Here is a 17015-nt window from a genome sequence, read left to right on the forward strand (position 1 = left end):
TCCTTTACATGTTTTCTGTTTGTTTTTTCAGGCTACTATTTTAATGAGTCTGGTACCTCAGTTATGTTGACCCAAACTGGCACAGAAGATTTGTTTTTTCATATTGTTATTACTACTATATATAAAGAAAATAGAGTAGTTTTAATGCGATCTCTCTCACTAATGCAGTTAATATGGACAGCTCATTGAGATAAAGTTTTATTTCATCATCTACAGAAGGTTTAGCTTTTGTGTATCTATTTCGTTAGACTTAACGTAAGCAAGAATCCACCACATAATGTATGCTAATCTTTCAGATACTGAAACCAGAAATTCATCTCTCTCCTTCATGATGCTTCCATAACATGGGAGTTTATTTCTTAATTCATTTCATTCTTCTGTTTGCCATTTGTTTCTGCTCCAAGGACAGAAGCCCTCTGCAGCTGCTGTGTGTGAAGAGACATTCACACTCAGTTTGAGAAAAAGGAGGAGGCCAGCAAGACCAAGGAAAACAACTCTTATGAGAGGTGATGTCAGGAACAGCTATTACATGGCTTAAGGAGTTGTTCATTTGTTCTTTACAGGCTGGCAGTGATAACCTTGCCTGACCACTGACCAGATGGGTAGGTAGTGGTGGTCTGGCAGGTATCAGAGTAGGCAAGAATTTTGAGTTACATTTTGATGAGCTTAGTGCAGATCACCTCAGGGAAAGGAGGGTAGAAGATAATGTTCTGTTATTAGGGAAGCTGGACATTAAGGGTCCTTTGAACTAACTTTTCATGAATAAAATTTGCATGTAATCTTGTTTGTCAGGATAACGAGCATGTGAAAGAGCTGGTTTTTAATTTTTTCATTAGCATGCATATATATACACACACATATATTTTTATTTTTTACATAGAGGACCTCCTTGGTTGCCTGACAGAGAGAGGCATCCCAGTAGTGTACTTTTAAATAAATTTTAATTTACAAAGGAAAAAACTTAAATCACATTCATAATGCTTTGTTATACCTTCTTGACAAAGACCTCAAGGCTTTACAGTAAGAAGTGAGGGGAAAAAGATAATGGTGCTAATAATGAAGGATACACCTTATTTGTAAAATTTAAAAGGAGAAGAATTTGTTTAGATGTAAAGATAGGGCAAGGTTTTATATATACATTTTTTTTAAAAAGGTGACATTACTGGGGTTTGATATAAAGTTTCTGGGTCTTGAGTGGCTGTGATCTGAACTCAATGGGCTGTATCAGATATTTCAGATAACTGCCGCAAAAGCTTTTATATTAAACTATAGCATTGTGCATTCTGCTTATTGTACAGAATTTAGAACTGTTTTAACCATGCTGCTGAGAGCTTGACACAGTTTTATTAGATCTATTTTTGTAACTGTCTGTGAAAGTGCATAGCTTAATGACTCAACCCTCAGATGCCATAAAAATTAATGGAAAGTCTTCCATTGAATTGGTCTGTTCTCTGTGTTCTCTTTGTTCTCACAGCGCCCAGCTATAGAGAGGTCAAGGGAACCATGACAACCCTTCAGCGTCCTCAAAAATAGCTGTTCTCAATATAAAAATGTCATGACTTCTACACAGAGTATTTTATGCCTCCCCCTGAATATCAAGGCAAGCGCTGGGCTGCTTGGCCTCACGCTTCTGTCTCATTCGCATTTCTGACCCTGCTGACTGTCAAGACAGACTTTGAACCTGTCACTTCATGGATAGTGGAATTGTTACTTCTGCTGAATGGAAGATTATTCTTCCTGGGCCCTAGGAAAAGAAGGGAACGTTTCTCTAGCAGCTTGTTGGGTTTATTTTTAATGGCAACCATTTTCAAGCTGAGACAGAAGGCAAAACGTCAGCCTTTTTTCTGACAGAAATACATTGCTAGCAAGGGTCAGGTAAGAAGGTCAGAAGCATGTAACAGATACAATTAACATGAAGCTTCTTCTCAGGTTTTCCTGAGGATGGCTGTCCTCATCCTGTGAGTTTGTATCACTGTAGCAGATTGAGCCACAAGCCAGCGAGTTACATGGAAATTTAACTCTTCTGTTTTGTAAAGGTTTGGATCTCGTATAAATCTGCTTCCTTAGGATGAACTCTGAAGCAATGTGAAATACAGTCTCTCCCTCAGATTAATCATCTGAAGCCTGACTTAATGTATTAGTCCACTTTGAAGAGTAAGGAGGTAGCCTTCTCCAAGGTTGCCTAGGGAAGGATGCACAAGTTTCTCAAGCTTCAGCAAGCCTGCCATTAGAAAGATACCCTGAAAGGACTGATATCTTATTCAAAGTTGTCCCACGAAGATTTGAATAGCCCTTGCTTTCTAGGTGAGCTAGTTCTGCTTAACTTTACACATCTCACAGGATGTATGCTGTATGGATGAAGTCCTGTTGAAAACTGTGTTTATAAGGTACAAACATGTTTTCCTTCAGCAGATCTCACCACCTTTTGGTCCCTCCTCCCTCTTATCCCACTGTCCTCCACAAACAAGCCTGTTTGCTCTGGCACACATTCTAGTTTTCATTTATGTACTTCTTACAGCTATCCAAACCAAAGGTATTATTGAAATGCAGGGTCATGTTCCACGAATTTTTGGTAGGCGTCCCTGTTAAGATCCAGCTGCCAGAAATAAGCTACTAATGTTTACAGTGACTCTTCATACAGTAGTCCTGTGTTTCAGGCATGGAAATGGATTTTTTTTTTTTTTCATCTTGGGCTGTGAAGGTAAAAAATATGCCTTTTCTGGGGTGTGATTGCAAAGTATTGTGAAAGAGCATCTTCCCTTCATCTGTGCCCTTTTCACATACATTTATACTTTACTAGGAAAATGCCAGATTTTTTTTTTTCCTACCAGTTTCTGGCCTTTTCCTAACCTCCCAGTTTATACATGTAGTGGCCATAGCTGGAGTGGTTTTTAAGTTAGGAGCCTGTATAACTTCATTGTGGGATATAATCTGCATTACTGTGTGAAGGTGGAGACCCATCTGTCTTTCTGACCAAACAGGCTTGTAACATGCACGTTTTTTACATTTTTGAGATTCATGCAGGTAATGGATTTTGCCCAGTGCTTGGAGGGTGAGCATGTATACCTGATAATCGAGTTCTTTTCTTGACATTCCTAAGATCTGCTGGAATAGGAAAGGGAAATTGTGGAATATGCAGTTTTGTAGTACAGTTTTCAGAATCTGAGATGGAGAAGTAAACACTCAAATAGTTGTATTTTTGATAGCTTTTTCTAGAACTTTATTCTGTATGGAAACTTGTGCAGAAAGTACGATGTATGCTTTTCCATTGCCTGGTGTTTAGGTCCATATGCAGTTTTATGTAAAGTATACATCACCGTTTTTCCTCCTAATAGTAGGAATAGTGCTTTTATTTTATTACTATTATTTAAATTGCTAATTTTTTAACTTAAATTTATTGCAACAGAGCTCTGTAACAAAATAAAAAACTCCTTCACACTTTTGATGTCAAATACAAAGGATTCTGCCAGCATGTTAAACTAACTAATGAGTGGTGACCGATAAATCCTAACTTCATAATAAGCATCAAATCATTCAAACTTTTCTTTGTAGTCACTCCATTAACAAGAATCCTGATGGATTCCGTTGGTATTCACATGCATATCAGAAATAATTCTCTGGGAATTTCAGGGCAATTCATAATTTGCTCTGTTTTATGATGCCAAAAAATGTCACGTGTGTATTGTGAGGTGGAAATTTAGGAATGTACTTGACAACTGAAAATAAAAAGCTGTGATGTCTGTTTTTATTAGAATATTTTATTAAATCTTCATTTTAAGTTCAACTGTTTAAAACTAGTGAATTGTTTACTTTCCTGGCTTTCAGACTATTTTATGGAGAGATCTCGGGTAGTAATGAAGTAACTTTTTATGAATAAACTAAAGCATTTTAGGAGTGGTATTTCTGCTCAATATTTGTGTTGCTTATGAATTTTTTTCCTTCAGAGAAAGTCTGTGGGATTATATAGCTGGAACATTGCAGTTTGTGTGTCAATAAACAAACTGGTGCAAAGCAGTCTTCCTGGTAGGGCTTTGCTTAACTGTTAAATTTGTAACAAAATGAGAGTTTATTATGAGGTCATAGTTTTAGTAATATTACTGATTAAGGGAGCTAAGAGCACATCAGTGGCTACTGAACTACAGATGTATCAGTAATAAATTTGAAATCTGTATCTTTTGTCATTACATAATTTGTTTCAAACATGCAATCTGTCTTCATCAAAATGTGATGTGGCCCAAAACTAAAGGCTTGTTATAAATTGCATTGTCTTATTATTTTTGCTATCAAATAGCAGTATACTTTTTCCTGCCTCTGAAACTAAAATGGCAGCCCACACTTGGTTAGACCCTGTCGTATTAGTATTTCAATTAAGCCCACAATGTGAGGCTGTTAATACAGAAGGGAGATGAACAAACTGATGGGTTTAGACTTTTGTGTATATTGTCTTAAAAATCATCTAGGTTTTGGCTTGCATGTGGAAGCAAGAAAGTAAAAGGAACTTCTGAAAATTACCATTGTTTCTTATTCTTGATGCATCAGAGTGAAATATTTGAAAATTATTATTGCTTATTAATACATTTATTCAATTTTATTAATAGTACTAAGAATTTTCAAAAAACAATTTGGACAATTCCTTTGCACTTTGTAAGAGAATGAATTACTTCTCAAGTTGGAGCTCATTTTATATATGAATATTTTTTAAATTCTCAGTTAACTTGTAAGCAAAATAGAAATGCTGAGGACACTGGTGGTGATTTAGTGTGAGTTTAGAACTGTTTGGAAAATTTAGGGGAGTCAGCTCAGTGAACAGATAAAATGTCAGTTGAAAATTGTTCTTCTGATTAGTTCGATGATATCTGAATAAAGTCCTCTGCCATTATCAGTGCAGTAGAAAAATGAAACTTTTTTTTTTTTTAATTTGTGCCAGGTTTTTAATAATACTTGAAGTATAAAGGAGGATGATAATTATATGCAGGGGTAAAAGCTGAGATAGTTAGAAATAAGATATACAATTCTTTGTTATTACATTATTTCCTCCTATGTAACATGGGTATGAAATGCCTGCTGTTTTTGGCTTGAGTTGACTTTGTCTATCTGTGTTTCTTGACAAAGCCCTTGCTTTCTGGATACCTACATACATATAAACTCATAAGAGAAGATCTTTGCCAGAGAGACAAATCATAGAGTCATAGAATTGGCTGGGTTGGAGGGGACCTCAGAGATCATCAAGTCCAACCCTTGACCCACTACCGCTGCAGTTACCAGACCATGGCACTGAGTGCCACATCCAGGCTCTTTTGAAATATCTCCAGGGATGGAGAATCCACCCCTTCCCTGGGCAGCCCATTCCAATGGCTGAGCACCCTCTCCAGAAAGAAATTCTTTCTAATGTCCAACCTAAGCCTCCCCCGGCGCAACTTGGGACCGTGCCCTCTTGTCTTGCTAAATGATTCAATCTTCCTGTCAAGCTGAGATGTAAATGCAAATGTTTGTATTTTTGTTTTGATTTCTGAAGCTTGAGAGTTCAAACCCCAAAGCTATCCACATATAGTCAGGAGGTTGTTGCTTTTGTGGAGTGATTAACTTGTAAAGCTGGCTGACCCATCTGGTCGCCCAGCAAAAGCAGGGTTGCAATAAGTGTGCGTTTCAGTTATCAGTTCTCATCTCTAAGATCTGGTGGTATTTCTGTTCCTTCATTTTGGTTTTTCGGTTTGGTTTTTTGTTGTTTTTGGTGGTTTTTTTTTCCCAGATGTTAAGTGTGCTTTCATACAGGACTGGTCTTCTCTGGAGAGCCAACGTGAGCTGTATTTGGAGCACAGTCCCTAAATTGAGTCTCAAGCACTGACAACAATCCCTTCTGTCAGTCAGGCAGGCTGGTGCCTGCAGCTCAGCTTCTCTGGACATTAGGGCTCTGGCAGGCTGGATTGCTTGTGAATAGGCTTTTCTTTGCAGCCACGTGCTCGCTGGTGGTGGGGCCACCCACATTCTGCAGGTTTTAATTGGGGTGCTGCAATCGAGCTAATTGTGCTTTAGGGAGAGCTACAAACCTTCAGCTTTACAGAGACCACCTTTAAAAAAACAAACAAAAAAAAAAAGCACAGTGAACAGCACAGTAATGTAAGCGAAAAACTAGCACTTGTTCATTGTGGTTTGATTCATTGTGCAGCATGATTGCTGTCCCACGGGTGGCTTGTGACCATGGAGTGATCCTTACCTCAGCTCCACCCAGCTCTCAGTGAAGCTAAAGTTCAGTGTTAGTTTGTATTTAGAATATACCCCTCAGTTTCAAAGTCATGGCTTTAGCTTCACAAGTTACACGTATTTCTGAGCAGATTTACTACAGGACGTTTAATGGTTTTCAGAGCTTAGAGGAGATAGAGTGATATTGTTAATAGGCAGGTTTCATATAATTCTGATGAAATGATGGCTCCCATCTTGCCCTTCTATCATTTTGGTTTCCATCTTCTGTACTCTTAACTGGCAAAGCTTATCAAGGAATAAACAGACTCTATCTGGGGAAGATAGTCCAGAGGGGGAAATTTTGGAAACCCTTGGAGAGGTATGTTTGTTCAGATGGAGTGGCTGGGATTCTTGATGTCACATTGTCTCTGTGGAAATTTATACAGCTTTTCTTACTGCTTGCTGCAGTGAACAAATGAAGGCTAACTTTTTGGGTGGTTTTCTGCTTGCTGTTCATTTTCCTCCTTGGCACTGCTGCCCTGTTTATTCCAACTGAGTGTGCAAACCTTACGAAATCAGCTCATTGTGCGTGTTGTACCATGCCTTCAGCCACTGGAAGGGTGTCCAGTTGCACAGACAGATGTGTGGAGCTTGTGGCACAGGTGGAGAATCCAAGTTCCTTTCCCAGCTTGTGGGGAAGTGATGGATGGTGTGGAGGCAGCTGGAGGCAGATATGTGCTCACTGCCTGCTGAGTGGGTAATGCTGCTGCTGCTCTGGTAGAAAGGAAGGATAGCACTGGCACGCTCTCAAAGATGATGTTGTGTTGTCCTCATAAACTATGCACATGCCTGGTGGTGTGGAAAGTCCCAAAGCTCTGCAAAGTCTGAACTTCTCAGCAGTGTATTAGGAATCCGATCTCATAATATTTTAAAACATCTCTTTTTTGAGATCTTTGGCAGGCTGAGAGATGGGAAATATAGTAAAAAATATGTATAGAGGAGGATGTGTGTATAGATACATATTTAGTGTGGCTATTTTGCTTCTGCTGCTGCAACAAGTGACATGCAAGTTGTTTTCCACCTGTACTGTACACTGTAGTTTTAAGAAACTACAAGATGTTCTGAATTTTGGAAACAGAATCTGGGGAATTTGAGATAACTGTTGTATGTGCTGAATTGCACTTGAAAAATGTAGAAAGTGTGTTTTACACAGCCTGGGGTTTAACAGGCTTTCACTCTGCTTTAAACGGGAATGTTTTCTTTCCAGTTCTCTGAAGTGGTAGTTCATTAAAAAGGATCTGCCTCTTCAGCATAGTGGAGAACCCCAAGAGCAGGGTCAGGTATTTCCAAATGGCAACAGTTTCAGTAAGGTGTGGTTTCTATTTAATATAGTTCCTCCTAGCTCATATGCTAAAATTCTGCATTGCTATTTATATATATTACTAGCATAATTATTTTTAAATGATTCCTCAATTGCTTATTTTTTTCTTAATATTCAAGGAATAATTTTATATTTATCTGTGGTGCATCTGTTAATAGCAACAATGAAATATCAAACTACAGTGTATTCTTGTTCTCAGAATATGCTGTGTAGATTGTTACCTTTTAAATAATGTATACAGTAATATAAATGCGCTTTCATAAATCAAATAGAGAAAATTACTCCACCCCATCTTTTGAACCTATTTTAAGTATGTGCACATTGTGCCAAAAAAACCTGTTAATTCATCCTGCCCTCACTCCCTCATCTGGCCCTCTATGGCAAATGTATCTGAAGTTTAGAAGGATTTCTCATGGCTGCTTTTGTTTGGATGCTTGTTGTTTGGGCTTTCTTTCCTTATTTATCCATCATTTTATAAGAACAAATTCTGACTTTACCTAAGAAATGACTACATTTAGGTTCCTGGCTATAGCCATTTTATTTAGCAGGCTTGCACTCCTGCCTAGCAAGGCACACATTTGGGACTGAGCAAATCACATTTCTGCTTCTAGTGTGTCCTTAAACTGGCAGAGTGTCTTTGTGGGTGGCATAAAGTAAAGAAAGAATTTCTTTACCGAGAGGGTGATCAGACATTGGAATGGGCTGCCCCGGGAAGAGGTGGATTCTCTGTCCCTGGAGATATTTAAAAAGAGACTGGATGTGGCACTCAGTGCCATGGTCTGGTAACCGCAGCGGTAGTGGATCAAGGGTTGGACTTGATGATCTCTGAGGTCCCTTCCAACCCAGCCAATTCTATGATTCTATAAGTCACCTGTTAAAGTCATTTGGCTGGAATTGTCTGCAGTCCAGCTGATTGTACTTGTAAGCAAGAACTTTAATGTTTCAAATTGCTGTTAGCCATTGTTAAGGAAAGCAGGGCTACTCCCAAATAAATAAGGTCAGTGAAACATGTGTAATAACTGCGTATTGGGTGAGTGGGTAGCTGCTTGGGAGAGACTGATGCAATATGAATATATTCATATATATTGGGTGGGAGGCAACTGAGATAGGTAGTGCCTAGGGATATATTGATTCTCTGCTGTAGGTTTCTGTCCCTGCCCTCTCTTTCTCTGTAGGAACCATCAAGGACCCTCCTGTTTTGGGGGAGTTACTGCCATATTGCAATTCCCAACTGTTCTTGCATGCTTGGGGTTAAGGATTAAGAGGATGATCCAAGAGCTGTACTGGATGTGCTGCAGGGAGAGAACATCCCTCAGAGTGTGGTGTTACCTGCAAATTAGATTTTTAAAATTGATTAACGTATTTTCTTTTTTTTTTTTGTCTCCACCATAGGATGGATCACTGGGAAACATTGATGACCTGGCACAGCAGTATGCAGACTACTATAACACTTGCTTCACAGATGTGTGTGAGAGGATGGAAGAGCTGCGCAAACGGAGGGTTTCTCAAGACCTTGATTTGGTATGTAGAGAAGTTATGACTTTATTAACAAATTATTGCCATTCATGCCCCTGATAACGAATCAGTATTGAAGAATTCTACCCAAAGGAATAAGTATGTGATGGTGATATTTTGGCCAACTCAATTAAACACTTGGAAATTAGCAGGATTAGTGTTTTTCTAGGCATTTGTTATGATTCATTAAGCCTTAGAGCCTGCATTTCTTAGTTCTTTTAATTAGCATACTTCTTGCTTACACACATTTTTTAGAGGCAACATTGTGCTGGCCCAAAGCTTTGTTTCCTTGCTCCAAGATGTTCCCAGGGTGAGCACAACGAAACTGTGCTGTTTTTCAGTTGCACTGTATAAACTTCTCAGATCTCCAAGACTGGTTTCAGGCTCCCAAGAGTAAGCAGCCTTCAAACCTGTAAACCTTTTTTCCCCATTATTACACAATTCAGAGTCTTTGAGTTACTAAGTTTTACATGCTGGAAGGGACCTCAGGAGATCACTAATCCAGACTTTGGTCAACACTGAATTCAAACCAGGTTGCTCAAGCTTTATCTAATTGAGTTTGAAGACCTCTGAGGATCAGCTTCTCTGAACAACCTGTTGTACTACTTCACTGCCTTCATAATGAGGTTTTCTTTTTTTCCTGATATTCTGTAAGATGTCCCCCATGGCAATTTATACCTGTTGTCTCTTGTTCTGCTGTGCACCAGGTTATGGAGAGGTTATCTTTTTGATAACCTCCCCATAGGTGCCAGCAGGCTTCTGGTAGGTCTCCTCAAAGCTGAGGTCTTTTTTTCAGCCTGAATGTCCCAGCCATTCTTGCAGGACAAGGGCTCAACTCCTTCAGCACCCTGGTGGCCTTCCTCTATACTTTTTGAAGTTTGTCAATGCCTGCCTGTCACGCAGGACTGCAGAGACAGAAGCATGGTCTGACAGATGTTTAGGTGCTAGGGAAAGGGGAAAAATAATTTCTCTCAATCTCCTGGCTACACTACTGTTGCCATAATGTGGGATGCTGCTGGCTGTCATTGCTACTGGAGCACTCTGGTAGCAATGTACTAAGCCTGCTTTCCCTCAGGCCTTTTCTGAAGAGTAGGCTGACCCAGTCAGTCAGTCTCCAGTGTGTACTGGTGCAAGAGCTCACTCCTCCTCAGGAGCACAACTTTGTGTTCTTCAGGTCACTTTTTAGGAGGTTGCTTTCAAGCCACTCTGAATGGCATCCCTGGGCACCACCCGTTATGTTGATGGGGTGCCCGCTGTTTTCTTCTTGGATACTTGATGGAATGGACCTCTCTTACTACTATGGTTGTAAATGGCCTCCAAGTACAGTATGTGAAACTAGCCCAACTAGCCAGTTTTTCACACATTGGGTTGCACAGACTCCCTGAGAAGTGCTACTTTAGCAAAAACTATATGCAGATCATCTCCATACCTTATTTTTTTACATTTAAGAAAGAACATTTTAGGAGGCCTATTACAAACATCACTGATTTTTAATTGGGAATTTCATTACTGTCCTGTACCATCAGTAAATACTTGTTGCTACCTAGGGTACCTATGTATGTATTACTGATTACTGTGCTTTTTTCATTGTAAACTTCTTAGTTTAGTTTTGATACCTTAGCTTTCATAAGATTCATAAAGTTCATCTGTGACAGAGAAAAAAGCTTATGTCTGCTTTGTTAAGTCTTCACTGTTAAGTTTGTGTTCTCTGATAGTATCCTATATTTTTACATCCAGCCTTACAGATCCTTCCTTCTAGTCTTGTCTTTCAGAAAACAGGAAACTGAAGGAATTGTTTTGGTTGCTTATGGCTTTACTGTGATGGTACCTTCTGTATATCACATACAGGAAGTTGTAGCAAAAGAAAGGTGTAGCACTGCAGCAGAGGTGTAGAACTGCAACAGTTCTGCAGTTTCTCTACAAAATCAAATCCTTTAAAAATATTTGGAAGCTGAAGTTGTATAATTGTATCTTCTACCTTTGCTTCCCCATATCCTAGCAGTGACTGGCAGCATGGAGTGTTTTGCTTTCATTCTTGATATGGATTACTTAAGGCAACTTTCTTTTCTCTTGGGTTTCCAGTTTAGCAACTGAGAGGCTTACAAAGTTTGTTCAGACTGCAAACTTCAGTTAAACAATTAATAGCTGTATGATCAAGGCAGGGAGTCACCTGCTGAAGTTTGCTAATTCCTTCTTCATTTTTAAACGAAAAAAAATGAAAAGTCAATTGTATTTTGCAGATCTATTGCTGCCAAGAAGTTCCAAGTGTTAAACAAAAGGTTATAGCAGGAAATCCCTTTGTAGATAGACCCTTGAGGCTTCTTTGCAAAGAACCTGATGGCACAGAATCATTGTTCTTGTGAAAACCCCCCCACTTGGCATACCTGGTATTCTGCGTAGCTGTTGGCAGCAACCAGACACCCTTTCCTGGTGCTCTTGGAACGCAGCTCCTGTGCTAGGTATTGAAGCGTGCCGTATGTCAGGAGAGGATTCCCCTCCATTTAGACAGATGGGCCTAATTTAGCTCCCTTGATTTCAGAGGTTGAAGAAGCCAGGCTGGGGAAAGCCATGTGAGCTTAATTAACTTGCATCAAAGATGCAGAGCTTCACACTGGTTTAAATAGATGCGAGCTAACCCAAGACAGACCAGCAAGTGATTCATTGGCTCATTCTCCTATAGGAAGAAAAAGTGGCTGTGTAAAACGACATGCTGCAGATTCCTCTTCAATGTCTCTTATATCAAATTTGCTCCCTGTAGTAGTCTGTTGATGACTTCTTGAACTGTCAGGTCAGAGAGAAGATATTGCAGTTTAAAATTAAATCAGTGCTCAATTTTTGTTATGTCTGTTACCACTATAATACAGTTTCTGGACATCAGGTAGGCATTCTGCTGATAACACAGGAGACTGTAGATATTAGCTTGCTTCCTCAACAGTAGCATCCAGACAGTGCTGACTGCAGCTGAAACTTGCTCTTGTCAATAAGTAGGCAGGCTTGACTTGGCTACTGAGGGAGTGGGAAATGGCTGTATTAACTAGAATGCATTTTCAGTGTGATAGGGTAGTGAGCCTGTTTATAATCTGCAGTGGGAAGAGGAGCTGGTTTGAAGAGCAGATCTGCCAAAGTGACTGCAAAAGTACTGATGCAAAAGACATGAAAGAAGTGTGACTCATCTGTTGTGATGGTTTTTCTCCCTTTACAGCTTGGGGAAAGGTAGCATATTTGCAGAGGTTTTGGAATAGTGAGTGGGGAATAACACTGGGGAAAATGTCAGCTTCATAGCATGTCCCTGATGTGCTTTGATAACAAAATATGTGCATCAGATAGCAAATATATGCGATATATAAATATTATTGGGGTGTTGGTCTAGTCTGGCTTTGCTCTGACATACATTACTCTCCTAGTGGGGGTGAGGAGGGACAGTGCTCTCTGCATACCCTCTCTTACTAGCAGTGGGGTCATGCCAGAGCTGGAGGTGGGGCAGTACTTCTCTTCCTCCCTGCCCCTGTTGCCCCCTTCCCCTCTCTTTAGCAAAGTGCTAGAACAGAGCAGAGAGCTGATGTGCAGTAGTCCTAATGCGAACTGTCAGGGTCTAGCTGGATGAAGATTATTGAATCATAAGAAGGAGGTATCAGAGATTAAATCCAACCCCTGCACTGAGATGAAGCCTGAGGAATCAGGGGGCAATGGGAAACATCTTGGTTAAGAGCTATCTCAAAGCTACAGATCCCATGTTCAAAAAAAATTCATAAACTCAAAGGTGTGGGATTACCTCTTTCAATTTTATAATCATAAGAGATCATTCAATCAGCTGATATAGCTGGGAGACTGCAGCTTGATTTTTGGATGGTAGCTCTGATGTCTTTGAAATGTGGCACGAGCGATAAATAATGCAGAAACACGAAAGGCCAAAGTTAAGTTTGAAGCTGCTTCTACTGAATGCTCTGAACAAAGAGGAGTGAGTCACACCAGGGGTCAAAGCATCCTCTAAATGTTGCCCAGAGAGACTTTGCTAGGAGGAGCAGTGTACTAACCAAGCAGAGCTGGCAGAACTTTGCCAGGAACATGTCTTTAGCACTGGCTCGCCCAGATTGTGCTTTGTAGCCTTCCCACTGGAAGGACAGAAATATGAACTGTTTATTGCTGCTTCTGTACACTTTGAAATATTCCTAAGCTGTCTGGGAGCAAGTGTTGATATCTTGATTGTACATTGTACTTTCTAATCAGCTCTCCGACCTTTCCTATCAGACCATGGCCATTTCAGTCTAGATATCCTGCTCTGGAGTTGCATTAAAAAATAAAAATGCTAAAATTGGTTGGGATATCTTGTAACAAAACACTAGCTGCAGATGGAGCTGAACACAGCGTGTTTTTCCAAATGGTAGTGCCGTCAAGGATTGTTAGTTGTCCCTAACCATGATATCTGCTTTTTGCATTTGGAATTTTGCCTCTGTTTTTGTAATGGAGAATGTGCTAGCGTTTGGGCATTAGTGTTCGGGAACAGCATGGGAGTTGCCCACGTTTCCTAGCATTTGGCCTATTGCTGCATGCCATGTGGTTTTCTGTCCAAGAAGAAACTGCATTTGGAGTAGACAGAGTGGATTTTCAGGCCCATAATGTGTGTATCGTTGATAATATGGAGCTGGACATCTGCTAAAATGCAGTTACGGCCAGAAAAGTGACTCTGTGAGGATAGCACCTTGTTACTGCTCATAACTGCTTCCTTGGTGCCTTCAGGATCATGTCTGCCTGGCTCACTGACAAAACCAGGTTTGCCTTGCCTGTCAGAAGGGTGAGACAGCACTGATATAGCTGTGAAAGAGCAAACTGCATTCTGTTGTCTCATCCATCACTGACACCAGCCAGCTAACTGCTGCTGCCAAGGTCTATATTGTAGCTGATGATCTTGAAGTCAGTGAACAGCTTGAGGCTTTCTGATGGGCTCTGACAGCTATGGTTGTGGCACTGAGAAGCTGCACTAATCTATTGACTTGGGAATTTTATAAATTAAAATAAATGCCATTGGAAAAGCTAGGAGGCACACAAATATACCCTTTTTCCTCTTTATCCATTTACTTAATTGCAGTAACAGAGGGAGTTTCAGAATCTGTCTATATACATGGTGGTAAAGTACAGCGTATGGTTTTAAAAAAAGGTGATTTGCCCAATCCCCATGTGTTTTTACAGTACCTGCCCATGTACCTATGCAAAGTCAGAAAACTGAAATGAATGCAAACCCAACATCAATTTCTTGCCTTGTGTCCAACATGTATCTATACCTTAGAAATCTTGTCTGCGTTTGGTTTTGAAAGATGCTCAGCAACCAGTTTTGTGATTACAATTGGAACAGACCATCCAGATGGTGTCATCACATATAATTGATATGTGTAAGCAATGCAGACTGGAGAAAACTGGCAAAAGTAGAGTAATTAGTAATTTAAGCAATAGAATAATTAGGCTTTAACCTTTATAGAGGTGTATTTGACTGATACAATACTGCTGGCATATCATGAGACTTCTTGAGAAACTAGCCAAGCTTCACAGAAGGAGACTAAAATACCCAGAACCATTGCAGTCAGTGATTGATGTGTATTTAAGAAATCTTCTTTGGAGTTAGTCAGTGAAGCTGGAGTTATGATGCTGAACATCTTTGTGTGCCTGTATATGCCTGCTCTATAGCTAGTTCTATCCATGTCTGCTATTCTTTGCATCTTATATACATTAAAGTCTCAAGATCCTAAAATAGATTGCTTATTGCCTCCCATGAAATAATCAGCTCTGCTTTGCAAATGCAATGCTGGCTGCTTTTGCCTTTTGTCCTGAGACGACACCTCTACATCTTGCTAGAACAGTATCCCACTGTTTTGTTTTGTCTTGCTGGCTGCAAGAGTATAAACAACATCTGAGTTGGATTAAAAAGGTATCTACAGCACAAAAGAACACACAGATAAGACCCACTAAATTTTGGAGACTTTCCAGGCCTTATCAGGCAGACACACAGAAGAAAAAGTAGCAGTAAAAGATTTTCAAGCGATCTTTTTATCCTGGTGTAGCTTGAAATTGAGGGCATTTTGCCTGCATATGAGGTGCATAAAGTAGACTTGCGTAGAATAAAGTTTTAGTTTGTGTGCAGTGCATTCTCTTTACACGTTAGGCTCTAGTTTTTTAATTAAAATTAGTAATTTTTTCATCATTAATGGAGCTTTTCAAAGGTAGACACAATGGAAATTCTGGAACAAAGAGGCTATTTGGAGTGCCTCATGTATCACACACCAAGACAGCAGAGGCATTTAAATACAGAGCTGGTATCAAGCATAAAAAATAAAGCAAGGCTTGTTCTATATGCAGCAAAGTGAATAACATTCTTGAACAGTTCTTAGTCTACTTAGTAATAGCCGACTAAGTAAAAATCTCTCAACTTTCTGTAAGCTAATGATCTCCTGTGGTCTTACCACTGGTTTTGTTGGAAGCCCCTTTATGAATAATCCCTGAAGCAAAATCTGTCTGTTTTTAGGCAGACTTTATAGGCTGGAGACTCAGCAGGTTGTACAGCTGTGGTGGGTTGGGTGACCTTATCTTCCTTTTATATATTTGGAGGGTCCTTACTTTTTTGGAGCAGGATCTCCACTGTAACACTTCTGCTTTTCTAAAAATATATCTTTGGCCGTGTCAGTGTTATGGGAAGAACAGTTTGCCAAATGTCTTTTTTTTTTTTTTTTTCTGAACTGGCAATACTGTTATGAATAATAATAATAATGTTTATATTATGAAAAGGAAAGGGCATTTGCTTCTGGTAGTTTAATAGGTAATTGTGGAGGGGAGAAATTCTCCTTAGTGTTATGTTTTTCTAGTTAATCTTTTAGCATCATCTGTAGTGATTTTCTTGTCCTTTTACATTCAGTAGGACTTTTACTTTGAACCTTAGATTAGTTGAATATATTCATCCTGTGCTGTTCTTTTATCCTAGAAGCAGTGCATATCTGCTGGGACTGACAGACTAGATTTGTATTAACTCTGGGATTTAATCTCATCAGAGCCTGAGGACTTTGGGGGGAGGAAGAACTGGTTGACTAACTTCATCTTCTTTTGTGTATTTTTTTTTCCCTTTCTCCCATCTGACAGAAAAAATAGAAATGAACAGCACCATGCTACCTGGACCATCTAGCTATATTTCTTAGCAAAGAATATGATTGCCAAAAAGAAAGTAAATGAAATTGTTGTTTGAGAAGGTGTATGTTTGAAGAGAAAGAAGGGAAAAAAAAAAAAAAAGCAACAGAAAAACCAAAACCAAAAAACAAAACCCCAAAACACCCAAAACCTCTAGTCAGTGGTTTCTGAGGTGTGCAGCCCATCTTGCCATTCATATATTACTAAAAAATTCCAAAATACCCAGTTGAGTGGCATTACTCTGGGAAGGACAGCAGTGTATAACATCGGGATGAGAAGAGTGTCAGACTTGTGTGATGTAGTAGCAGCTAAACCAACAGGAGAACGAACCTAGAAAGTGTGATGTCTTGCATAAAGTTTACTTCTGTTTGTCCTTCAGCCTGACACCCCACAGAGTCTCTGTGGTTTCCTCCTGTCTCCCAGCCACTGCTCTCCAGTCCATCTCTGTGTGCTGATGAGCACTGATGGCAACTTCAGGTGTCAAGTAATTGTTGCACTAGCTGACATGTCTGCAGAGTCCTTGGCTAGGGCAGCACCACCCCAGATCCTCAAGGAATAGTAAAGATATTGCTCAAGATAGAAGTGTTGAAGTCACTGAGGTATTAAAAAAACACACTCATAAGAACGGTAACAGCTTTGCAGGTCATCAGGGAAAACAAACGGGTCTTAATCAAGAACTAAATCGAGAACATGTTTTGATGAGAATAAGAAACAAATTGTGTTTGGTGCACATCTGGATGTGCTTTCAAACATCTGTTTCTCTACAGCAGAA

General features: G+C 39.7%; 1 protein-coding gene across 5 annotated transcripts in view; it reads left to right on the forward strand.

Annotated features, from left to right (window-relative positions):
- The window catches only part of LOC139794662 (SAM and SH3 domain-containing protein 1-like), a 532690-nt gene that overhangs the window by 425424 nt on the left and 90251 nt on the right, over positions 1–17015 (forward strand). For all 5 annotated transcript variants that reach the window (XM_071740526.1, XM_071740527.1, XM_071740531.1 and 2 more), the window contains one exon: positions 8954–9082. In XM_071740526.1, coding sequence (XP_071596627.1) covers positions 8954–9082 — 129 coding nt within the window. The remainder of the gene's footprint in view (positions 1–8953; positions 9083–17015) is intronic.

The sequence above is a fragment of the Heliangelus exortis genome, chromosome 3 (assembly GCF_036169615.1).
Source record: "Heliangelus exortis chromosome 3, bHelExo1.hap1, whole genome shotgun sequence".
Lineage (NCBI taxonomy): Eukaryota > Metazoa > Chordata > Aves > Apodiformes > Trochilidae > Heliangelus > Heliangelus exortis.